Below are 26968 nucleotides of genomic sequence, written 5' to 3'. Positions count from 1 at the left end.
CGTGACATCGTCAGAAATTACTTAAAAATCCAATAGGTACCTACAGTATGCCCACTACAAAATAGTCACAAACTTTACCGTTACCCTATCAAACAGATAAGGCGGTTACGTGTTGGTACACGGAGCACTATTAAAAGCTCCCGAATAGGCGACGCCGATCGCCATTGTGTTGTCAGCAGCGCGTGCGCGTTGCATGCTCTACGCACTGGGTGAGGGATCGCGGCTGTTCTTACTTAACCGACTTGGAAACAAAACAAAAGCATGTGGTTATCGATTCGGCAAAATAAATAGAGTCTGTGCGGAAAGAGAGGAGTCGTGGAATGTATGGGGCCCAATACATACTTTCCGAACAGACTCTACCTGTAGAGTGTTTTTTCAAGGTCCGGCAATACTACGGAGGCTGGATGTCGGCTTAGCCTTGTGCCAAATGGCAAGCCTCTTGTTTGGAATCGGTCTTATTGATAAAAAATTATTAGTTTTGTCATCGGAACATTCGAATTATTTCGCGTGCCCTCGTGGGCCAGATAAAGTTATCTATCAGAATTGCATAGAAGATAAGCAATGCCTGACCTGATTGGTGAAAACAACCAAAATGATACTATAATAAATATGATATGATTTATACATATAATTTTTGATAAAATACCCACCATACTGTACTGCACTGTTCTCCTAGCCGGCATACTTTGTTAAAACACTCAAAGCACTTGAGTTTACATAGGTAGAGATCTATCTATACACCGTCTATTCCATATTAGGATACCAAATAAAATAACCACCAATAAAACGGCAATATCAGTAACTCACATTTTTTGCTCCAATAAAACTAATAAATGGCATAAAATAATCCGGATAATTTCTCAAATAGGGATATTGCTCCCATAGAATTTCTAGCGTTATCACAGAGACTGCATGGGACATTCACCTTTACCTATATACATTAAGATTGAGTATTGTGTGTAAAGTTGCACATGCTGCGGCTCGCTTGCTGAGTATGCATTTTATCTTGGATCTTTATGGTTTCGCCGCTGACGCAGTCCTTGTCGGGAGGATGACTGCATAGACTATCTACTATCTAGAGCAGCGGTCGGCAACCTTTTAGCAGCCAAGGGCCACGTAGTAGTTAAGGAAGTTGACGCGGGCCGCACTTTTGTTACTATGTTTGACTTTATCAGACATTGTTGTTTGACAATATTACATACAAAATAGCCAGGGCGGTTCGTGGGCCGCAAGTGAGAGGTTCGCGGGCCGCTGGTTGCCGACCCCTGATCTAGAGTATCTAGTGCAAACATGACTTCCTCACTATAATTGTGGAACTGTCTTTATCTATGTGGTAACATCATTTAAACCTCCCATGACTTATTGTCCCCTCTTTTTTTAGGGTTCCGTACCCAAAAGGCTAAAAACGGGACTCTATTACTAAGACTCCACTGTCCATCTGTCCGTCTGACCGTCCGTCTGTCTGTCACCAGGCTGTATCTCATGAACCGTAATAGTAGTTAACTCCCCCTCCTCCTCGCGTCGGTTTCCTCAATGCTGAGGGTCGTGACCAGTAGTTAACTAGACACGTGAAATTTTCACAGACGATGTATTTCTGTTGCCGCTATAACAACAAATACTAAAAAGTACGGAACCCACGGTGGGCGAGTCCTACTCGCACTTGTCCGTTTTTTTTAAATATCCTAGATATTAAAATGGCATTTTGGGTGGGATATAAAAACATAGTTTAAGTATCCTCTACTCTACGTATTCACAGTGTATCTAAGTGTTTGCTTATTTTTTTTTAATGGGACTTCAGTGACCTGCCCTTTTGAACTTTATGATGAATGGGTCATCTGCATTTTTAGGCCCCCCTACCCTCCCCCTACTGTTTTATTATTCTTGTTATGTTCTTACTTAACTTGATTCTTTACGCGGTTCCATAAATTTCCGTATTTCAATACGAAAATCGTAGTCGTAATCATATTCGTAATATAAGATTTAATAAATTAAAGTCGTGTCTATTTCTTCGGCTGCTCTATCCAACGAGTTTAGTATGTACCTTTGAGCTACAAGTAAGGTAGGTACCTAACACATTAACACTAATGTGCTGGCGGACATGGGTATTAAATACCGTAAGTTTCTTGCGACCTGCTCCATAACGACCGATGTATTGTGCTATTCGAACCATAACTGTCACATTTTATTAGCTTCAATATTTATGTAACTCGATCAATTTTTATTTACAGTTTTTCGCCTAGATTTTATATACTTAAAGTTATTAACGACTTAACGAGTAAAATACCTAAGTAGATTCAATCAACTTAATTTGAACCTTATCCGGGGGAAAAAAAATGTGTCTGGGTTTTCGTATTAATGGTGGCATCTAAATACATACCTATAGTTAAAAAAAAACTCTGCATTAAAAAAAATACAAGCGGCCTCTGGTCTATTATTACTAATGTTTATCTTCTTCTTTTTCGCGTTATCCCGGCATTTTGCCATTTATTACTAATGTTTATAATATAACAATATTATTTTACTTTAGATTGTACTCGAAGTCGATTTCTTTTAGTCACTTAGAGGTTAGCTGAAATCGATCCCTTAAAATTCCTCTGTGTAATGTGACCGTCATCTTAAAAGCTCCCAATTATACAAGCATTTATTATTACGGGTATGTATGTAGGCAACGAAAGGCAAGTTTTTGCTCATTGACCATGATGTAAAATTGTAAAACAAGGCTTGCATTGAATCACAATGAGAAAACCAAGGGCCCAACGTTTTCTGTTCTCTTTCACGGCGCAGCAACTAGTATCATTTCTCTCTCCTCGCTCTTTTAAAAAGCCGTTTGTCAAAAAAGGACAACCATACTGTTGACAAGGTGGACTTCAAATCAAGTGTTGCCTTTCTTGATGCGCCCAGGCTGTGTATGTGTGCGTAAAAGCGTATATGTGTGCTCTTTTAGGGATGTGAAAAGTCGATTTTAATCATGTTATATATCGATAAACGCTACACAGCGGAACGAAATAGCGATTAATTGAAGCTTCAATATCTTCGTTAAACATAAACATAATTGAAATGCTAATGGATAATGAATATATTATAATATAATAATATAATTCAATTATTGCCGAACACCTATTTTAGGAGGTATTTATGTATTTTAATTAAATATCTGAACTTTCCCTTGGTTCCCTACTGGGGCGTGACTATAAAATTGTGATCTGATAACCACAATAAAGAATAAAAGGGTCAAACAGATCACTGTGTTATGTCTTTCCTGTAGACATACACAAGAGTTAAGGGCTATAAAGGTTAATTTTCTTATTTAACCACACACAGGAGATAAAAATGTGCTGTTCGCGATAACACACTAGTTTTCTCTCCTGTGGGCAATAGTTAACAGCTTGTGGGCATGTAAGCAATGATTTTATCATAGTTCTCTAAATAAAAGGAGGACCTTTTCACGTGGATAAGGGTTAAATAAGAAAATTAACCGTTATAGCCCTTAACTCTTGTGTATGTTTACAGGAAAGACATAACACAGTGATCTGTTTGACCCAAAAGCGTTTTTGGTCATTTTAGGTATCGTTAAGCCTTCGAAGTAAAATTAAAATTGCAAGAAATGTCGATAGTTTATCGATATGACTTTATCGACATGGCTACAGCAAGGTGGGCCTCATTGTTAATCGTACACTAAACAAAAGTGGCAACAGTGACAGCTCGCTGAGACACCGTCTCTATATATTATAAGTCTATGGAGAAAGCAATACTAGTCCGAGGAGCTGGAAATATTGTAATAAACTTATAAATAATATAAATGGAGTTGGAACCGTAAAGTTATTCTTTGTTAATCGTTAGGTAAGTTTAAGATGTAATACATCAACGTTATTTACTATAGGTACTAAAACAATTCCATAATTTATGAGACCGCGTCAGGTTAAAAACACTACCCCTAATACAATACAAACCATGTTTCTTCCTAAGTTAGAATACCTACTTAGAATATTGTTCTGTGAATACGTTATTGTTATAAAAAGGATGCATTTTGATCTTGAACTTTACCATTCTTAAACATTATAGAAAAAAATAAGTATAGATGGCCAAGCAAATCTTCTCAGTAGAAAAAGGCGCGAAATTCAAATTTTCTATGAGACGATATACCGTCGCGCCTACATTTTTCAAATTTGTCGCCTTTTTCTACTAACAAGATCTGCTTATATATATACCTGCTTTTATTTATATGCTTGTAGATCTGATTATATGTGTTAGTTATAAGCACGGTGACGGCGACGCACTCAAATGTAATATTGAATTTGAATTAAATTAAAGCTGTCACAGATCGCTGAATTTTAATCGGAGGCATGCAGTACCTAATACTATATGGTCCGGTTAAAATTAGCTTTATTCAGCTTAACGCAATGTTTCTAAGCCGATGTTTTGATTGATTCGGCCACTTTTGACCCGCGGCTACTAATTACAAACCAGTCAAGTTGATCGATGGGTAAATAATTTGTACCAATTTCATGCTCATTAGTCCAACATGTGACCACAGGCGCGGTTCCCACGAGGTGGGTTCCACTTGTCCAGTACGATTTAATGTAGGCAGTCAAGTCATATCGTTAGTTGACAACCCAAACTTATGGTCTCACTAAAGGTTGACCCGGCCGGCCGGGGTCGGACCGGAGCGCACGTACAACGGAATACCTAACTTAGATACCAGAGGAATTTCAAGCATAGATATTATAGTTAATATGTATAGTAGCAGTAGTTATATATTTACACAGCTTCAACATCTCGTGGCACCCGGCGACAGTAAATCTCAGGCATTTCGAGCTATAGAAATGGGATTGCAAATGTGCAATGCGCCATGCACTGGGTGGTTGACAAGTCAGATATAAGCGAGGAAGGCGATTACGATTCATCGGACTTCATGCGCTAACTTGAATAAACCATAATTATGTTAGTTTATGGACATTATTTGAGGACGTATTGAATACTCACGCTAATTTAAGCTTACAGATTGTCAGCCAACTTGAGTTAGTTTTTTTAATGCAGGACCATAATTAACAAAGTAATAATGACATTGGTAAATATTCAATGTTCAGATACATGTAAGAAATGATAGACAATTAAGATTTTTATTTTTATTATGAACGTAACAATAGGTACATTACTTATAATTATTATTGTCTAGACTTCATTATTGGTTGCACTCTATTACTTTTGGACATTGAACTTACTTAATACTCGGAAGGATACTTCAAATACATTTTAAAAATAATATTTACAAACGCACTTAATTAAGATAAAATATACATCTTCGCGTTTTAATAACAATAATACTTTCTTTGTATTCAACTAAAAAGCCCCACTACAACCTCTACTAATAGCAAACTCAAACAGGCAAATGTTGAACTGACTTTGGAGTTACAATATATTTTTGTCACTTATCTTAGAGTAAATCTGCGTCATTTGACCTTTTACATTACCTACATTTCAGAGAAATTTAATCTCTATGACACAATTCACAATTGTCATGTCAACATCTTAACTCCTGGTGAGATATTCATTAGCGATGGTCTTCCAATCAGTGGGGTCGGTCTCGTCGGCGCTGGGGCGGTGCTTGCGGATCTTACGGAGCAGCTCCCAGCCGTTCGCCTTCTCTGTGGAGCTCACGTACTTGTTGTCGGGGTCGTTGGCCGCCGTGTAGGCGCCAATCACCAGGGACTGGACCAGGCGCGCGGAGACCAGGGTCTGCAGGGACAGAGTTCAAACGTTAAAGCTATCTGACCGGATGTACGACCATATATCTACAGCCGAACTAACCAGGTAAATGGGAGGACGATGGCACGTTCTAGCTTGACTGAAAAACAAAGGTTAAAATACTCTGGGATGGCCCACCCAGAATCAACAGGATCAACAACATTATCGATTGAATCACGTTTAATTTTAAGAAGGTGTGAATACCTAAACTAAAGGTAGATAAATCGAATGTTCCAAAGGTCCTTGGGATAGCAAGAGGGTTTACCGTCTACAACGGGGTACAGGCTTTACCTCATCTGTCATTCCCTGTACCAGTGTACAGAATCTCTAGCTGGGATACGATTGAGCATCAGACCATATTGGTCTTGGTCAAGGCAGCAGCTCGAATAACAGTGGGGTTGTTTTACTCACACTAACCGACCACCAGACGGTATTTATCTTCCGGTTGCAGGGGTTTACGGCGTCCTTTAGCTAAAACCAGTCCTCCTGTGATGCCTGCAGTTAGCTAGGAGCATGTTGCATTAGACCAACCTTGAGCAGACGGTATTCCTCGTCAGGCAGGCGACGGGTAACGGTGTACCCAGCTAGCACGAGTCCTCCCGTCGCGGGGTCTCCTGTCAGAAGTATCGCGTAGGTCATGGCGATGGCCAGCTCAAACACGTAGTATGAGTCCTGGATGTCGCCGAAGTCGATTATGCCAGTTATACGGTAGTCCGAGGAGCTGGAAATATTGTAATAAACTTATAAATAATATAAATGGAGTTGGAACCGCAAAGTTATTATTTGTTAATCGTTAGGTAAGTTTAAGATGTAGTACATCAACGTTATTTACTATAGGTACTAAAACAATTCCAATTCCAATTCGATTTATGAGACCGCGTCAGGTTAAAAACACTACCTAATACAATACAAACCATGTTTCACCCTAAGTTAGAATACCTACTTAGAATATTGTTAAAGAACACATACATGCCTATGTATTATTTTCTGCAGAAATATTGTTTTTGAAGTATTGCATATTTTATATCTATCAGATTATTTTATTATAGATCTCTGACATAGAAGGCCTTTTTCATAAACGAAGGCGGGTTCCCTTCAATGCAAAAAAAAATGTTTGTAAACACGATGAGGTTAGACAGGTTTGTTTGTTAACATTAATTTAGAAGTAAATACTTAAATGCGAGGTAAGCCAAGGCCTTCAAGCAACATCCCCTTGGTCCCTTGGTTTACCTCAACATGATTCCGTCCAGGATTTGACAGCACACCTTCAATACAGACGCACTCAGAGGCCTACATTAAAGAATGAGAGGTTAGAAAACAAATACGAGACTATATTTCTATACATATTTTAATGTCATTAACGGGTCAAATGCGTAGACCCGTTAATGATATGAATAAATATGTGTACCTACAGAACGCGAAAGTTTAAAGTGTTATATATTTTTCTATACAGTATGTATCTGAACGAAAAGCAATTACTCAAACCCGTTAATGTTTAGGTCATACTGAGCAACTTTTACTATGGGACCAACCCCGAAACCGCGGAAAAAAAATTGGATGTTTCATACATTTTGCTGGTCTGATGTTGAAATTTCCTATGGGAGAGTCATTTTTTTTCGCGATTTCGGAGTTGGCTCCATAGTAAAAGTTTCTTAGTATGACCTAAACATTAACGGGTTTGAGTAATTGCTTTTCGTTCAGATACATACTGTATGTCTACAGTTTAATTGAGGTGGCTGGACAGACACATGACCACAAAGCTTGCTAGATTTTATAGGACGTTATCAGGCACAAGTTCTGTAACTTGGAAAGTTGTAGTATTTACCTGCCGCCGGGCTTTAGTCCTACGATAAGGTTCATCTCGTTAACATCTCCGTGCACGACGCCACGTTCCAGTTCATCCAGCCGCGGCACCACAGCGTACTTGAATTCCTCAATCACCTGAATTAAAACAATGATTAGGAACTGTTGGAAGTAGCTTTGCCGATGCAGTATTCAAAATGATAGTGGCACTTATTATTTTGACAAATCTTAATGTTCTTCGCATACAATTTATAAAGGGGGTGAAGTTACCTTTTTAGCTTAGATATTTTAAAGTTTTCCCTGGTGAACTTCGTAAAGAAGGAGTAGGTCACTCATCAATTTCTTGGCAGACCCGGATTTTGCCAATTCTTCGAACAATAAAGAATAGATATTTTTCCCTGCTTAGCTCGGCTAACTCAGCTTTTTGACTTTTGTTTTTGCGAACTTCATTGATATTTTGATATTCTTGAAATAATACAATTTGGTGGAAAAAGACAGAATGAGCAACGAAGCATACCTCTTCGACCAAATCCAGTTTCTCCTGGTCCTTGATGACGAACTTGAACTTGTCGAGTTCTGGAACCTTGCTGAGCATCCAGATGTGCACCCGCCCAGCTAGACCCGAGTGGTTGAAGTTCTGCAAACATTGTTAAATATTGTATAATTATATATGTAAGGACTAGGTCATGTTGTATGGAAAGACAAGACAGCAGCGTTTCTAGAGCTTGTCGCTATACGCATCAGTGTATGACGACAATAAACTAATAAACAACGAATTTAAACCCTTTATTGGGCAATTGACTTGATATTGATATCTATTTGGACAGTTGCATCTCTTTTGTTCGATATGTCAAGCGTAAAAGATGTAGCGACCGTCATCAGCTTTAGGACTAAATGGTTTGGCGAAATCAATCATTTAGCAACCGTTTTACCCACGTTAAGTACTTTTCCGTTTTCAGAACTCTTTAACTCTTTGCTTAATATTTTAACATTAACTTCATGCATTCCAAAAAAGTTTACGTTGGCGCGTTATATATACGTACTTAATAGGCGTGGAGTTCAAAGGGTTATATGAGATTTAGTACATATGAAATTCTTTAGGTTAAGGTGTGTTTAATGTGCTCCTCACACTAATCGAATTAAATTAGATAAATAAAATACTTCAACTTCAACTGCCTACTAGTTCCATCTTTCGAGAAAGAAGGTCAACTCGTTTGGATCATATCAACTGAGATTGCAGGCACCGAGCATTGCTAACCAAGCGGTATTGAAAGTGCCCCTACATTATACAAGATGGCACTTAACAGAAACACACTTAATTCAACTTTTTTTTTGTAACTGGTGACATCGCAACCTTAATTGTGAGACTGCTACCCTTGTAGGTAATAGAGAAACTGTATATAGGTTACCTACATTTAGATGGAAAAGATCCCTCGCAAGAGGATACATTATTAGCCTTTATACAAATTATGTAGGTACCTATGTGTATTTATAATAGCTCATTGTTTTTTGTAAAATAAAGTGTTTACCTACCTACTACTATAGTTACCTAGTTTACTATATCGTTAATTGTTTCTGTGACATTAACTACACTTTCAAGTAGGTTCTTAGCTGGGTGACCTATACCATTCGTGTCTGAAATGTCATTGTCCCCAATGCCTCCCCATTACTATCTCAATTGAGCTGAATTGAGTCTAATAAAAGACCGTTGAGGAAATCGAAATACTTCACGTTTGAGTTTTTTATTGTATTTTATACCTAAAATGAAGTTAAAAAAACCGGCCAAGTGCGAGTCGGACTCGCGTTCCAAGGGTTCCGTACATTACCCAACTTTTAACATTGTTTTTTATTGACGTCCAAATTTTTTTAGATTCCTCACGTCGTGGGCTATCAGAATATACCCCATGTACGTCAGTTTTCATAGTTTTCGAGTTATGATTTTTTAAAGTTTTAACTTTTGTTAAGAAATTCCGGGATGAAGCAATTCATTTATTTAAAAAAGAAACTTGAAGTTTTTTGAATGTTTCTTTTTGTAACATAATTCTTGACAAACGGCGCAGTTGCTAAAAAAATCAGCAACTTCACTTGGCTGTTGTGAGTTGGAAAAAAAAGGAAACGACAAAATTTTACGAAATAAAAGAAAAATACAAGCAATTTCAAGGACTTATGGTTATTGTAGAAACTGCTAGACCCTAAGTTTTTAAAAAGGTAAAATAGTGATACTTAATAGTCTAATTTGACAGAGTCGCCGGTCAAAGGAACTGAGGTGGAAAGTTTCCAAATTAGTAATTCATTAAATAAAATCCTCTTGTTATTCCTAACGTTAATCAAACAGAAATTACCACGAGAAATTAATATTGTGCCATATGTGATTGACCAAGCAATTCTATTCTATTCTATTCTATTCATTATCTTAACTGGACCCGCGTCGCGACGGGTTGTTATCTACAAAGGGTTAATTTTTACCTGCTCCAATACCTACTGTTATTTTATGGGGTCACTTCCCCATCGCTATTTCGTGTTATCAGTGCATTACCACCAACAATAATTACCTAGTAGGCATAAAAGCAAAGCAAAGCTTCACCCCGGAATTTCTTAACAAAAGTTAAAAAATTCATAACACGAAAACTGCTAAATATCGGCTAACATACATGGGGTATATTCTGATAGCCCACGACGTGACGAATCTAAAAAAAAATTTGTACGTCAAGGTTTGGACCACCTTGTATGTGAAACGCGATTGAATTGCCTTTAATAAACCCGTAGGGGTCGGATCAAAAACTAAGTAATTAGTCCGACTCACGCTTGACTGCATATTTCTAATTGGTTTTCCTGTCATCTATAGGTAAAGAAGTATTTTATATATTTTTTTCAAAATTTTAGACCCAGTAGATTCGGAGATAAAGGGGGGGGGGGGATGGTCATTTTTTGGCTATTTTCTTAAATAATTTCTAAACTATTTATTTTAAAATTACAAAAAATATATATTTGAGCTTCTCAAAATGAGCTCTTTCATTTGATATGTAACACGATATAGTTTAAAAAACATTATTTTTTAATTTTCTCATTTACCCCCCAAAAGTGGCGTCCGTGTTTAAAATTCATTTGTTTACGTAAGATGTCCGTCTTTGGGTCACGAATTTACATGTGTGTACCAAATTTCAACTTAATTGGTCCAGTACTTTTGGAGAAAATGGGCTGTGACAGACAGACAGACGCACGAGTGATCCTATAAGGGTTCCGTTTTTCCTTTTGAGGTACGGAACCCTAAAATTAATAAACAGTTCCCGGGCTTAGGCAGCATCTTGCAACTGCTCATTGTTCCCCTTATAAATATCTCATTAAATTGACAATCTCTTTGTGTTGATTTCAAGTTATGTAGATAAATTATTTGATTTATTTCACAAGCAACGAAATAAAATAAAGCGCTGCGAAAAATTTTTTGACACATTGTCTATTAAACCAAATAAACTAGGTACCTACCTTTAACCCAAAAGAAGTAAAAATTAGGCGATTTGCCATTACAAGTGAGTAGTGACGTTCCTCACTTGTACCTAATGCCAAATTAGCATTAAAATATTTAAAATCCATATAAAGTTCCATTGTGTTGTGGCCATGCATCTAAGCACGGCCCGATTCGAACTTTAAGATACGCATTACAGATACGATATGGATTAGATAATATATGCCAAAAGAGACGTTTTTGTATGAAGAAACGTCACTTTTGACGCTCATATAGGTATCTAATCCATATCGTATACCTAATCTAGACGTAATATTTGACGTATCTTAAAGTTTGAATCGGGCCGGCAATCGTTTGTTCGTCACCATCTGTATTAAGGGCCCAGAGGGCCTACCGCGAAACACGTTCTACGTGTTGCCTCCCTGTCACACTTACGTACGAATTTACAAGTGGAAGAGAGAGGCAACACGTTGAACGTCAGGGCCCTCCACACTCATGCGCGAATCACGGCGCGAAGCCGCGATTGAGTATGTCACCTGTAAAATACAACCTACATTACCTACCTTAGAGATTTCCGCTGTTTACCTGACGCAAAGGACACAAAGGAGGGGTATATTTGTCACACAGTTTGGTTTATCAATAATTGCTAGCTATAGTAATTCAAACTTTAAAATTTCTATGTAAGAAGAAGACAGCTAGGACATGTGGTCCCGTAATTTTTTCCCATAAGTTGACGTTTCTCTTGGTCCTACAGTGTAGTGGCACTACATTTTTTAATAAACGCTCGTTTATTAACATTTTTCCTCGTTAGAGCAATCCCACGCATCCTTGTCCTAGATGTGTTGTTTGACTGATCTATAACAAACTATCAGCTGACATGTGAGACAAGCGCATGCGCTCAAGGCCGTCCATTGTCATGCTCGTTAACAGACTCACCGTGAAATGCACATATTACGCTAAACATAGGTACAGATTTTGTCAGGTAGTTATTACTAAGTATTAATGCATCAATTTGGAAATTGAATTCGACCGTTCTGACAATTCTGACGTTCTGAGTGGTGAAGTGGTTAAATTTAAATACAACCACGGACATATTTTAGAGAATGTCCAAAAACCCCTATTAAGACGAATCTCTGTTCAATCTGTTCTATCATAATCTTCCCCATACCTGGTTGAAGGGCCACCTCATCTCATAGACCACCACAACTACTACAACAACAACTATTGAACTTACCTGCAGCTTGTTGTCGAGGTTGGCGACGAACTCGCCGACCTGGTACATGAGCGCGTCGCTCCTGGGCACGTCCTTCAGCAGGGACCCTGGCACGAACTCCAGCAACCTCACGGCGTGCTGCTTCCCCGCGATGTTCTCAACAGAGTACAGGTGACCGTAGACGTTGCGGACCGGCTTTGGGCACGTCACGGAGCGGGTGTCTGAAATGAAAATTATCGTTAGGTATATTAAACTATTTCAGTGGAAAAGACGGCAAAATTGAAAACTGTAGACACGAATGGTCGATCTGTCATATACATTTTGCGACTTTTTCTACTCACAAAGTTGACTTGCCAGACGGTAATTAAGTACCCCAGAAAAAAATATGTACAATGATTTGAATATAGCTAGGTATTTGAATTATATCAGAACGTTAGGTACATTAGGTCAGATAGTCCCCTTATTTTAAATTGCAGTTGATTGCAGCTTAATTGATTGTAAATCTCCCAAATACATAAATACATTATTAATAAAGTTTGAGTTAGCTTTTAGTAAAAATATAGAGTGGGTAAATACCAAAGTTACCTACAATGGCATAGCATACAATAGCATAGTTACCTACTGACATTCTTTTAAAGCATTCTAAATACCTGAGCAACGCGGGGGTGTGTTGGTGCTGAACTTAAAATAAGCCTTAACACTTACTCAAAAAGTTCATAATCTCATTCTGTGCCTCTATCGTATCCCGATCCAGCGAGTCCATAGAGTTCGTGATCTTCAGCACATATCCGTGCTCGCTGTGGTTCGTGATGAGCGGGTTCTTGACGTTGGGGTCCTCAATGATCTTATAGTTCTTGTCGTCGTAGCTGTTCAGCTCTGTCAACTCCAGCACAGAGATGCCGTACAGACGCTCGACTAGCAGCTTCACCTCATCGTGGTTGATGATCGGTTTGATCACTTTGCCCGGCTCTAGAATGTTTTCTGCCATTTTGGTGTAGGGTTTTTGGTTTCTGGAAAAAAGTGTAGTTGAAGTCTTATGATATGTGAACATTGGGAACAACCAATCGGTAGAATTTATTTAAAAATGTACCTATATAAAATCTTATCACTACACACATAAAACAAAGTCATCCGCCGCGTCCGTCTGTTTGTATGTAGGTATGTATGTTCGCAATAAACTCAAAAACTACTGAACGGATTTTCAAGCGGCTTGCACCTATCGATAGAGTGATTCATGAAGAAGGTCTAAACCTTCTATATATACCTTCTATATATAGGTGTATACCTATAATTTGTTTAGGTTTTGTGTAACCCGTGCGAAGTCGAGCGGGTCGCTAGTCCTATATAGGATAAGCTTTTATGTTCCGGAACATAAAACTTTTTTTTCATCACACTTGCTCGAAAAAGATCTTATTTCATGCAGGTGTACTAAAACACAAAGAACTAGGGCTACATATATTGTTGTGAAAAAAAGCTATAACTCCCTAGGGAGACACAAGACATTATTAAAAACTAAAAAAAAACTGTTTACTAGAGAATCTGAATTTTTATCATAAAACAAATGTTTTTCTCTTCAGATGGAGTGCAAACAAATATTATTATCAAGGTAACGCGCTGCCAACTTTCAATTTATATTATCGTGCGTCTCGTTTGCGCCAATTAAATACATGTATGAACAAGGGGATTTTGAAATAGACATCTATTAGACATCTTTTAGACATCACCATCAAGATACGATAACGATATGTTTAAGATCAAACCTGTTAAATTTGACATTAGCGTGATTCTGGAGATACTGTTGAACGATTTCCACAGGTATAAATTAGAGATTCAATTCACATCTAATAGATATCTTACTTTATCTAACGTAAAAGTGACATTGGTTGCCCGAATTGCGCTGCAAAAGAGAACTAGTTGATATCTAAACTATAACGTATCTAGAATGGATCTAGTACGTGTCGTCTCTTGTGAATATCTTGAAGTTCGAATACGGCAGATTTACGAGCGAAATGCACGGTAACTAAATGACATCAGTGAATGTCATTCTAATATCAGTACAAATATGTTCGAATTGGTCTAACTGACTGACTGACTGTTCAAATCATATTATAAGATAGCCATAACCCGCCCTTTTGGCCTTGCTTATATTATGAGTAAAACTAGAGACAGTAGTCCCTACACTACAGTCACTACATTAAGGTAGAAGTACTAGTGCTCGACGCTGCACTAGTATTCGACATGGGCACTTTATGTCAAAGTGACAAGGATTAAATTTAAATACAGAAAAATCTTCGCCGTTTAAATAACCTAAGTATATTACTTAATATAAAGTGCCCCTGTCGAATACTGTGTAGTAAATAAAGGCAGTGGACCCCGCAGTAATTCCTCAGCCAGAAAAAACTTTACAGTATGATAAAGTATCAATAAATAAAAAGTATTGTATAAATTTCCAAAGAATAATAATAATAGAATTAAAGTAAATACCTAAAGTCTTAAATCGTTAATATCTTTTTACGGAAAAATGCTCCGTTCAAACTTTCTTCACCGGACATATTCATGTAACGTATTGCAACAATATATGAAATATCAAAAAAAAATATCCCAGCAGAAATACCAATATTAATAAAATATAATTTTTTGGCGTGTCTTGGACCGGAAAATTGCTCCGTCTAATTTTTTCACTGGAATGCCATTTTATTGCAGTTTTATACCTACAAAATGAAAATTTAAAAAAATTACCATGTAACTGTACTATTTTCAGAAATTGCCTTTTTACTCGTTGTGGAAAATTTCTCTATCCATTTTATTTACTGAATTAAGTTCACAGTTGTCTTTCTATTCAACTATAAAAACATCCAAAAAATAACGAGCGTATTAAAAACTAAACATATCGGGAGCAGTATTGTGTAGGGAGCGGGGTGTACAAGGTATGATATTTCTTTTGGATATTTTGGATTTAAGTGTATACGTGACTACTTAGTACATATTTAAAAACAAATCAGGCTGAGTAATTTTCCACTCTCAGTTTTTAATAGTTCTAAAATACATAAATTTGGGTATGCATTTTTTTTTTGATTTTCTTACCCACTACGCCAAATTATATTCTAAGATCATATAAGAAGAAAAAAATGTCAGAGCAATTTTCCGATGAAAATGAGCGACGAAAAAAGGAATTGTTATAAAAAAATATTGTCATGTGTGACAAAAGTTTTAGATTTTTTTCTAGTATTACAAATAACTTATTTGGTAAAATAATTTTGGACGGAGGAATTACTCAGTTCAATATATAAACAGATTTGTATTTTTACGTATAAATACCTAACTTAGGAGTGTTTTTTTTTTTGATATTTATATGTTAGTTTCGGCTCATACTATACATTAACCAAGCAAAATTTCATCGACTGAGAAATTAATGCATAGGTCTCCATACAACAACTTGCTTCATTTACTACACTACGAGCACTAGTACTTCTACCTTATCATATATATAACGGGAACAATAAAACCAGAACGGGATAAAAAACGAGGGAAGAAGCGAGATGGCGCCTTACAAATTTCTAAAAAAGTTTTTGACACGTTTCTCGAATACGACACACGTATGATAAGAAAAACCTGTTCAAATCAATTATCTACATATGGGAATAGAACTAGAGCATAAAAACTATCGCTTCCGATGCGTATTTAATTTACAATAAGGAAAATAAATTTTCATAACAATCTTCATTTTACAACATCGGCCATTTCTCGGCAACTCTCGGTTGCTTTCGTTTGGCGGTGCTACAGATTAGACCAAATAATCCGTAAGTTAAAGTAAACTAAGTTATAATATAGTGGTAAGTATCCCATCCTCGTCGCCACTGTTATTTTGGAGGGAAAAGGGTGCCAAGAAATGAGACACGGCCGTTTATCGTATAGCTATATTCCGACTGACAAGGCTGTTGCCGAGTGCAACCGGCTGGCGTGAAAATCTCATCTACCCGATATCTTAAACCTAACAGTTTGTCATGTTGGTATACAGGTATTTCTGAGTTTTTTTACACGAAGTAAAATAAAAAGTGCTGTCAACCTCAACCTTAGTCTATATCAATCAATCAATCAATCAATCAAAGCATTTATTTTCAGGCTACTAAGGCCCATAGATACATACCTTACAAACTAACATATATATATACAATAATAAAAAACTTAAATACTAAAAAATCATTTTCGTGACGCAGTTTTCTGTTGCGGCGTCACTTGCTCTGGTGTAGGATTCGGCAGATTCCCACGGAACCGCCGAAGTATCACACCCTTCGGCCAGAAGTCCGTGCTCGCGATGGCTTCCAGCAGCGGCCGCGGCACGCGCACCACAAACGAGCTGAAGTGCACGTAATGTCGCGATCGCAGCTGGAACACTTTCAACTCGTAACGGGTCTTCTTGCGAAGATATTCCACCACATCGTCTGCCGTGGCGGAAACATGCAGGCGCGATACGTATAGCGCCGTATTCGGCGTGGCAGCCCTCAGTCCAGATGCAATATCTGGCTCCGCTGTGCCACACTGGCTCTTGCGAGGCGCCTTGCGCGGCCGCCTCTCCTTCGACGCCTGCGGGAAACCTTTTTCGGCGCGGGGTAGCTATAGAGCCCATACGAGTGATTTATGTCATATATGACTTATCATTCTTATCAATCAAAGTAATTACTATATTACTATTATCAATTTGTATTTTGTTGTTTTAAATTTATTTTTGGGTTATATTATTCAGATTGACTTTCACGGCTTCGGCAAACATTGCCATTCGTCCGGGGAACGGGCTAAGAATGCTGAGATGGGCCAAAAATACAAAGTTGATAGTAAGTTATGTAGGTAGATTAAAGTGCATGTTCAGATATTATTGAGCGACCTGATAAAAATAAGCAAATGTACAGTCAGCAGTCAGCCAAATATCGTAATATAATTTTGTTGCCATAGAAATAAGGATGTGGTCCGATATAGTGGCGAAATATTGAGAGACAAAAGCGGCTAAATTCAGTGGTGGCTCGGACACTTAGAGAGAATGGGAGAGGATCGTGCCGTGAAGAGAGCGCAGGTACTTGGGACAACAAAATGGGAGACGCCCGAGTGGACGTCCTAGGTATCGCTGAAACGACGTAGTTGCTCAAGACCTGCTCAACCTCGGCCATGGCGACTGGCGAGAGCTATCGCAAGACCGAGAGGACTAGACTACCTATGTTTATATGAAAAGGCGATTTAAGGGCAGTGGTCGTCCATATTCGTCTTAAGGCGAAAATTAATCTAATGAACGCTTTTGCAACTAGGCTTATAAGAACAAATAATAATTTTATCTTGAAACAAGTTTTAAATAAATACGTTATTTGTATCTCTTATAAAGTCACGGGTATATATATCCCGGTCATGTAATAGGCGTGCGTGGGGATACAGATCCAACACGTAGAGGCCCTTTGGAGAAGTTTGCTGTTATGTAATACACCTGCTAGAACCCATTCATGGGTACAAATAGACACCCGTAAATCGGTCCCAACAGGCGTAGGGGCTATTGTAAATATAGTGCAGAAAAGTGCTGGTTATGGTGATGAATTTTGGCTAGTCAAAAGATTGGGCTGTTGCTGAGAGGTCCGGACACCTGCCATAACAATGTTAGTACAAATACGTTATTATTATTATTTATTTTGTTTAATTTTCTCCTTTTTAAGGGGTATTATATTTCTTATGCGGGCCATGACCAAGCATAAGAAATAATTATTGAGTGGTGTTCTCTGTTATTGAAGATGAAGTCAAAAATTTCCTAGTTATTCGGCATGTGTTTAGGATTGTAGCTTTTTGTAGGATTTGTATGACATGGGTTGGAATGTGCAGGATTTCGAGGCTGTTGCTCAATGTTTTAGGGACAACTCCCGTGGTGGACATTACTATGGGGACGATATGTACAGTGGTGGCTTGCCACTGGCGCCTGACTTCTATCGCTAAATCTCTGTATTTTGTTAATTTTTCGTTTATTGTAGACTGGATGTTGTGTGTGTTCGGAATTGCTATATCAATTAAAAATATGGTTTTTGTGGTCTTATCAAATAAGGTTATATCTGGTCTATTAAAGTGAACTGTTCGGTCGGTAATAATCGTGCGGTCCCAGTATAGTTTGTGTTGCCTATTTTCGTGGATTATGGATGGTTTATACTTATAATATGGAAGTTGTTTTTCTACGAATTTGTATTTGTGAGCTAGGTACTGGTGAATTATGGAAGCAACTTGGTCGTGGCGATGCTTATAATCTGTCTGAACTATGGTTTTGCATGCACCTGTTATATGTTGGATCGTTTCCGGGGCACTATTGCAATGTCTACATGAGTCACTTTGATGGGCTAGTTCTTTGGTTATGTGTTTCTTATTATTATTTGTATGTCTTTCCCATCACGGAACAATGGTGTTCCGGACCTTTGGGAGGCGTGCGCGGAGCCGAAGCCAACACGTAGAGGCCCTTTTGACACTTTAATGAAATGTAAGGGGTACACCGAGCGGAGGCTGCCCTTGCCCGTGTCATGGGACGCACGCAGAGGCAGCACCCGCCAGGGTGTAAGGACTATTGAGAGTTGATGGAATCTAAAATGAACTAGGTTATTGGGTGAAAGCGATGGACTAAGAACTGAGCTATGAGCCCATATTGTCCCACTGTTGGGCAAATAAATACGTGTAGATGAAAAAATACAATCTTGACTTTTATCAAATCACATCATTTTTTGACAAATTTGCGAATTGAGTTATCGAAATAACGGCTACAAATAAGAAATCCCTATCACAGTTTTAAACCATGGCAGGGTTGAATACATAATAATGTCGGTATTTAACTAAACATAAGACGAACTCTTTATTTCATTTACGCGAGCGGAGCTGCGGGCCCGTGTAGTATAACATAATAAAATGCTTTGACATTGTTTTTGTTACAAAACAAAAATACTGCGCAGTTTTTCATTTAAGAATAAGAATAAGAATAATATTTATTTGAAATAACCTTGTTGACAATATATATATATATCCTGTGGCCCCACACTAGGCTATGCCTGTGACGTGGCAGCCGAGTTTTCAATTTGTAAGCAAAAGGTTAAGAAGAAACTAATCTAATAAACTAATAATTAAGGAAATTATGAAATTCAAAGAAAGAAAAAAGGAATGAAAAAATGGTGCGTGTGTATGTGTGTGTGTTTGCGTGTGTGTGTGCGAGTGTGTGTAAGGCGTAAGGCTACAGAGATGGTTATCATGTGAGGGATTAGGTGATGACCTTCAACAGCATCTCAGTTCGAATATAGTTAAGATCTTTCAACCAGTTCTTAATTATGAGTTTTGCTTCAAGAGGAGACTTTTCAGATATGTTGCATGCCTTTACTACTGAATTGTAAATATACGGATGCAGGAAGTTAGGAAAACGCCTCGCGAATGTGGATTTTACGATGGGCGTAGGAATTCTAAAGACTCGATTACGGATTAGGGTAATATATTCTTCAGAGTTTATAGTTTTTTGATGCACGTGAGTTGCAACTCGTAGGATTAATAATTGCCTGACACTAAGAACATCCGCGTCTTTATAAAGGGAAACAGTCGGAAACAACCCGGGTTTCCCGAGCATGACCTTGAGCACAAACCTTTGGGCCCTTTCGAGAGGCAGTAGTGCAGAGCTAGTGGAGCCACCCCACACACCAATGCAGTATGATAGGATGGATTCACAAATCGAAGTGTATACAAGCTTAAGCAACTCCCTCGTAGCAGAATTTCGTAGCAGCTTCATAATGAATACAACCTTTCGGACTCTCGCAGACAACAATTCGATGTGCTTTTTGAAATTTAGATTTTCATCAAGCGTAATGCCCAGGTACTTTACGGTGGTACAATTACTAACCACATCGAAAACTCTACTCGAGTCAATAGCTGGGTCATCCTCTGCCCTACCACAAGAAAGCTTGAGATCTGGTCGCGAGCTGGGGGCAGAAGAGGCCGTTTTATGAAAACATAAGTATTTTGTTTTTGAAATATTAAGTGAAAGCAGGTTGTCAGCGAGCCACTTGGCAATCACAGTCAAACCTGTCTCTGCTACCGCGAAGCAACGAGCCCAGGAGACATCGTGAAACAGCAGAGCAGTGTCGTCTGCGTAGCAGATAATTTCTGCCTGACTGACGGGTAGAGAGATTAAGTCATTGAGGTAGATCAGAAATAGAGTGGGACCGAGGACGCTTCCCTGTGGCACACCGAAGGTTATCGGGGCTGAATCACTGACTAAAGTGCCGAGTCTTACACACTGCTTCCGGTTTGTAAGGTAGCTTTGGAACCAGTTCCATGCGATACCGCGAATGCCTAACAGTTCAAGCTTCCTTAGCAAAATCGGGATTGAGACAGTGTCAAACGCCTTGGCCAGATCTAGGAAGATTCCCACGCAGGATTCTCCTCTGTCAAGATAGGTCGAGACAAGGTTAACCAGTAAGGTGGCGGCTTGTTCAGAAGATCTCTTTTTCCGAAAGCCATATTGTCTTTGAGAGAGTAGGTGTTCTGATTCAAGGAAGTTGATTAGTTGATTATTAATAATCTTTTCCAGTATTTTAGACAGACTGCTGAGAAGAGAAATAGGGCGATAATTCCCGGGGAGGCTCTTGTCACCTCCTTTATGAACGGGAACTACTGCAGCTACTTTCCAGCACTCCGGAAAAGAACCCGATGAAATGCTGAGGTTAAAAATATGTACAAGTGGTTTGACGATATAGTTTTTTAGGATTTTTAAAATACGAGTGTTTAGTTTATCAATGCCGGACGCGCAATCAGGATTTAAGGACATGATTAATTTTTCTACTTCAGTATCGTCGGTAGGATTTAAGAACATTGATCGAAGAGGGGAGTTTGTTAAGGCTATTTCAGTCGCAAGTGTGGCCTCACTCTTGTTTTTTTCAGAGAGTATAACATTTGCTAGGTTTTTGCCCACTGAGGAGAAGAATTCATTGGTGTGATTTAGGGAGTCAGAAAAATTAGGCTTGATGGTGGCTAGTTCATGGGGTGTATGCCTATCCCGATTTAGGTGAGATATGTCTCTAATAATTCTCCAAAGTTTCCTCGGGTGTTTTTTATTATCCAAAAGTTGTTTCCGGTCATAATCATCCTTGGTTTTTCGTAAAATGCTTATATAAAAATTTCTATATCTAGTATAAGTTATTTTGGCTATTTCATTATGGGGGTGTTTCCTGTGATTGATATGTAGTTTGTCCTTAACTCTAGAGCATTTAATCAAGCCTGGAGTCATCCAGGGTTTTATAATAAATTTTGAATTACTAACTGATCTGCATGAAGAATGTTTTGAAATTAGGTTAGACAATATGGAGCAAAAGGCTTCTGCGGCTTCATTAGCTGATGTTTTACTAGTGACTGTGTGCCAGTTTTCTTCTTTAAGCGCCGCTCCGATGGCTTCAAAATCCTGGCTGATCACAGTTTTGGATGGCTTTGTAATATTAACCTTATTGGGGATTGAGATACCGATCATAACTAGGTCATGGTCTGTAATGTCAGAGACACAGACCACTGACGCAAAATTCCTCACTGACCTTACAAAGAAGTGATCCAAACAGCTATTGTTCCTCGTAGGTTTATCAATTGCAGGCATAAACCCCAGACTAGCCAAAACACATAAATACTCGGATGCATGGGTGTCAGAATAGGGAGAGTTGATGTTAATGTTAATATCACCCGTAACTATAAAGCAGTTTTGATTTAGAGAGTAATTATTTATGAAAGAATCTAATGAGTTAATGAATGGGATAGGATTTACAAAAGTGGGGGAACGGTATAAGCCCAGCAAAGAAAAGCGTTCCGGAACATGTATAAAAAGACTGTCTGCATTCTGTATAACTGGTTCGGTGACTGTGGCATTTAAATTTTTCCTTACATAAGCGACTACTCCGCTAGCTTGATTGTGAGATCTTACAGTGCGGTAGGAGGAGTAACCATCGAGCTGTCCTATAACCGAGCCCTCCTTCAGCCAGCATTCTGTTAGGACAACAACGTCAAAAACTATCTTTAGTCGGTTGAATGTTACAAGAAACTGATCAAAATTGTGTTGAAGGCTTCTGATGTTAAGCGTAAGAACTTTGATAGAAAAATTAGGTTTTATGATATTCAAACAGTGCTCCGCAGATTCTACAACATGGCAGTTTACAGGGAATGAATTGTCAAGTTCATTTCCTATGTCTAGTCCGGCCATGGCTTAATAAAGCGGCGGTTAAGTGCGAGGTTGTTGTAGTATTGCGGCGGCGGATGCACTTGATATTTATAATCGTAGCCTATGATATTAAGTGTGTATATAATAATTGGTGTGTGAGTGTAGGTAAGTGGATGTTGATATAATTGTATATATTTTTTTAGTGTAAATAATGTGCACATTAAACATAAAATAAATGAGTATGGTAGAATAAGCGAACAAATAGGGCTACTTTTTCCTAAGAAAGCTCTAAAGTTTGAGAATTCGATGTCATCACACAGGCTTCTCTTCTGAATGATCTGAATTGTCAGCAGCCGTCGTCGCCAGCACAGCATTTCCGATACCAGGAGTAGCAATACGATCCAAGTCCAGAGGATTGCGGATGTGAATAGCAGCCGCACCGTCGTGCTTCCTGACGTACACCGACCCTGAAGATGTCCAGCAGTGCTTAAATTTAGCAACCGTGGCCCGTTGTCTCGCGGCGCGAAAAAGCTGTCGATTATCTCTGGTTAACCGCTCGTTTACAAAAATCTTTCGGGGATTCTTGTCATTCGAAACGAGATCATCCGTTGTTACGTTGCGCCTAGTCTTCGCAGCTTTAAGGAACTCGTCACGCGTCGCACGACGGATAAAGCGGACGGCTATTGGTCGAGGGTGGATGCGGTGGTTAACTCCTTCCATGCCCGACGTTCTGGTCGAGTGTAGGCGGGGACCCGCCCTCCAAGCAGCATCTACGTCACAGTGAGTGAGAGACACACCAATTTTCGCTGCAGTAGTTAATACAATATGGATGGGATTATCATTAGAGCTTTCAGGGCACCCAACTATCTCGACTTCATTTCTCAAAGCAACTTGTTCCTGTTTGTTCAACTGGTCTTGAAGCCTAGACACTGTCTCTTGGAGTACAGCAGTCTGTGATTGTTGGTCTTCAAGAGATTTGATTTTTGACTCGTTGTTTGATATTCTGATGGAGATACTTTCCAGGCGTTCGGTATGAAATGTAAGCTTGTCTAGTACCTCTTTAATCTGGGACTGAATCGTAGTCACCTCACAACGTAGGCCTCTGATTTCCGCAGTTAATTCTGAGATTTCCGTGTTATTGTCTGGAGGTCCCGGAGGAGTAAGTGGAGCTTTTTTAGTTGGTGAAGAAGTATCCAGCTGCGCCTGTGACTTTTCTGTATCTGAAGGTTTAGAGTTCAATGTGTGTGGTCCGGGGACAGACTGGGTTTTTTTATTACGTACCGTAACGTTGTCAGATTGTAGCTGCGACCGACTCACGTCTGGTGGTATGTTTCCTCGAACTGGTGTTTGGGAGTTGTCACCCCCTTTTTTGGTTGAGGCTTTGCAGACTGGGCATACCCAGGAATTTATTTGCACATGGGTTAAATTTACTGCGCTAATACACGTAATGTGGTACAGTTTGTGGCATCTTGTCGTTTTGCACTTAATGGTACTTAATAGGTCATCCGGTAGGTCCTCCCGACAACCCGCGCATTGCTATTTAGTACTTGTAAGCAGCGGCATGCTTTTCTGCTATTTTTGATGAAATACGTAATAATTTAGTATAATTTATCTAATTAAAATTTTGAGCAAAGATGAAAATATTGTTACACATGTCAACGTCAAACGTCAATTTGGTGAAGAAATACATTGGCCTGTGTGTGGTGACCTTTATTTGCACAAATACAGCTGGCGACAGTGGCGGCGGTTCAGGTTACCTACTTTGGTAATTCGATTTACCTAATATTATAAACGCCTGGCATTTATGTTTAGGGTCAATTTTCAAATAGGCATTTTTTGCTGTCCCACGGCTTAAACTCGAAGTCCATAGGACTAAAAGACTGGGTATGTATATATTTTCATTCAACGTATTATAAACTTTAAAAATCATGCACAACTGTACCTAAAATATTATTTGTTTCTGACAAAATCGCATTTGAAGTTCCAAAAACGGCGAAATTTGCCGCTTTTTCGCGTGTCCCAGTGGCGGCATAGCGCAATAAAAAAATCATAACTTTAGATGTAGGCAACGTATTATAAACAACTTTGTTACCGTTGTTATATTGTTAGGTACCTACTTGTTTTCAAGTAGGTACACTATGTGTCTACAGTGCAGTAACAAAACTGATAAAAAATAAAAGAAACAAAATTGTAAAGACCGTACTTTCTCATTAAGCAAAATGTGAGACGCAATACACATTGGACAAAGAAATTGGATATATGTGGAATACCATCCTTAGGTTTTTTTCCAGGTCGGTTTCATAATTAGTTTTGTTAATGATTTTAGGCTATGTAACGTTTTTTGTAGATTTTCTAGAATCTTTAGAGAATTTGTTATCACAGTTTCGAGATACTTTATCAAGGGCCATGAGCTACTGGTATCCGCACAATGAACGCAGTTAAAAACCCTGTACTGTTAGACTCAATGAAGTAATGTTGGTATTTAAAAGGACATTCGAATTAAAAAAATGCGATATTTGGTAAAGTACCCCGTCATACGTATTAGCAGCAAACAATTTAAACAAGAAATTAGCGTTATTTATAAAAACACGATCACACGAAGTTTTTACGATCACACGAAGTAGGCGCTATCGACACCTACCGGCTGCCGGTGCGATACGTGCCGTCACATGACGCAGAGCGACACCTAGTGACCGCGACCTGTGTAACTATTATTACTTAAAGTTTAAACTAATAACTAACTAATGTTAGTTTAATCAATTCCAGCTTAAGCTTAATCCAGTATAAACTTATGATAGTAACATTTATGCTGGATTTAATTCTTGAAGTTTTACCTAATTTAGGTTTTCATTGGACTTTTATAGTGTTAAGTTAATAGGTAATAAAGCATACTAATCGGTCCGGCCAGTTTCAGACCGGTAAACCTTAAAGCTCGATGAATCTATAACTCAATAAATTATTTATTATTTAATGTTTAATAAAAAAAAAATGTTATTAAACGTATTAATATTATTGAAAAAAAACAAAGTAATTATTAATTGCTAAAAGGTACATTTAAATTCTAATTTAAAATAAAATAGATTCATATTTTAAAACACACTTGAATACACAAAAAAAATACAAGGCGAATAAAATTTTAGGAAGTTACATAAAAAAGAGCAAATTCGACTCACCGTACACGAGTCCTGTCTCTTTGCAACTGATCAGCGTCCGTCTGAAGCGCAAACAGTTACGCAAGCTGATAAACCGTAATGAGCCCAAACATTGTACCATCCAGAAAGATTTTACGCCGTTCCAATACGGCACATATCTGAGTGGCAGTTTTTGAACCTAAGTTTACAGATATCCAACGAGATGGGACGATTGCTATCGCTATTGTATGCATTAAAGTCAGAGGGGAGCCAATGGTATGTTACCTATGTGTAATAGTAATAGTAAGTATATGTATAGTTAGTTGTACTACTATTTAAAGGGCTGGTTATTTTGGTAGTGACATGTGTGTCCTCTCTTTAACGTATTACATTACACAAGTATAAACTACCAAACCGAGCATCAAATTCCTATGAAAATATGGCGACTATACTGGTACCTACCTACATTCACACCCTGTATGTGCAGAGTTAACTTGGTCCGACTTTAGTACTCAGGTATGGTTAATTTTATTTCTATTACTATGACGATCTTAGTGATATCAAATCTGCATTCAAAAATAGGTATGAGGCCTTTTTATTTACCGAGTTGCCGACTTGTATCAGGAACAGGGGGCCTAGCCCAGACTACATTCGTTAGTATGTCTATACGCCATATATGCCAATCCGCCATATATGCCAATCGAAACTCAAAACAGAAACAGATCTAATAACTAAAACTCGATTTGACCTGTTACACGACGCAATAGGTACCAACGCAATACGGCGTGATGCGCCGTGACTGATCATTTGACAACACTAACAAGTTTTGGAAATGTTTTCCATTTATTAGACGACTGACCCTGAACCGACCAGAGCGGAAAAACCGGACAAGTGCGAGTCAGACTCGCCCACCGAGGGTACCAAAATTACTACCTAATAAGTAAAAACGTGCCTTGAATCATGCGCATTCTCCGGAAAACTTAGGATACCTAAGTATGGTCCTAACTGCATACCTGCATATTTTTCAGTCAGTTTTCCCAAGTCTAGAAAAAGTTTCCCACTATCGGACAGACTGAGAAAAATAACAATGTAAATAGATTTGCTGATAAGCTGATAACATAAGATGGATGAGTAAGAATGAGTAAGATCAGATATTGTGTGGCAATAAACAAACAACTTTTGAAGGTGGTAGGTAACAAATCTTTCCATTATTTTTTCCAGCATTTGAAGAACTTACGTTTGCATGAATTAGTTCATAACCGACTTCAAAACGAGGAAGAGGTTCTCAATTCTTCGCAACCTTTTTAGTAGTACCTACCTAAACTAAATGGATCTTGTTCTGTCAAAGTCAGAGTGCAGAGTTAGCTGAAATGGACTATGGCCGATTTGAACTTAAGAAACGAATGTCAAATTTATCTCATTTTTAC

The 26968-nt window shown here is 38.4% G+C and overlaps 2 protein-coding genes across 2 annotated transcripts in view; one reads left to right on the top strand and one right to left on the bottom strand.

The window, feature by feature from the left end:
* LOC134804495 (uncharacterized) overlaps positions 1–26968 on the top strand; it is a 148626-nt gene that overhangs the window by 22783 nt on the left and 98875 nt on the right. The gene's annotated exons all lie outside the window — the stretch shown is intronic.
* On the bottom strand, positions 5118–25695 carry LOC134804503 (hydroxylysine kinase). The gene is made up of 7 exons (XM_063777559.1): positions 25584–25695; positions 12930–13234; positions 12246–12445; positions 8066–8185; positions 7571–7686; positions 6277–6466; positions 5118–5736 (listed from the first exon to the last, which is right to left on the bottom strand). Exons 2-7 carry the CDS (start codon positions 13210–13212, stop codon positions 5530–5532), a joined length of 1116 nt encoding a protein of 371 aa, XP_063633629.1. The 5' UTR covers positions 13213–13234; positions 25584–25695; the 3' UTR covers positions 5118–5529.

Source organism: Cydia splendana, chromosome 2 (genome assembly GCF_910591565.1).
Source record: "Cydia splendana chromosome 2, ilCydSple1.2, whole genome shotgun sequence".
In the NCBI taxonomy this organism is placed as follows: Eukaryota; Metazoa; Arthropoda; class Insecta; order Lepidoptera; family Tortricidae; genus Cydia; species Cydia splendana.
This window is presented reverse-complemented; position numbering and strand designations above follow the sequence as displayed.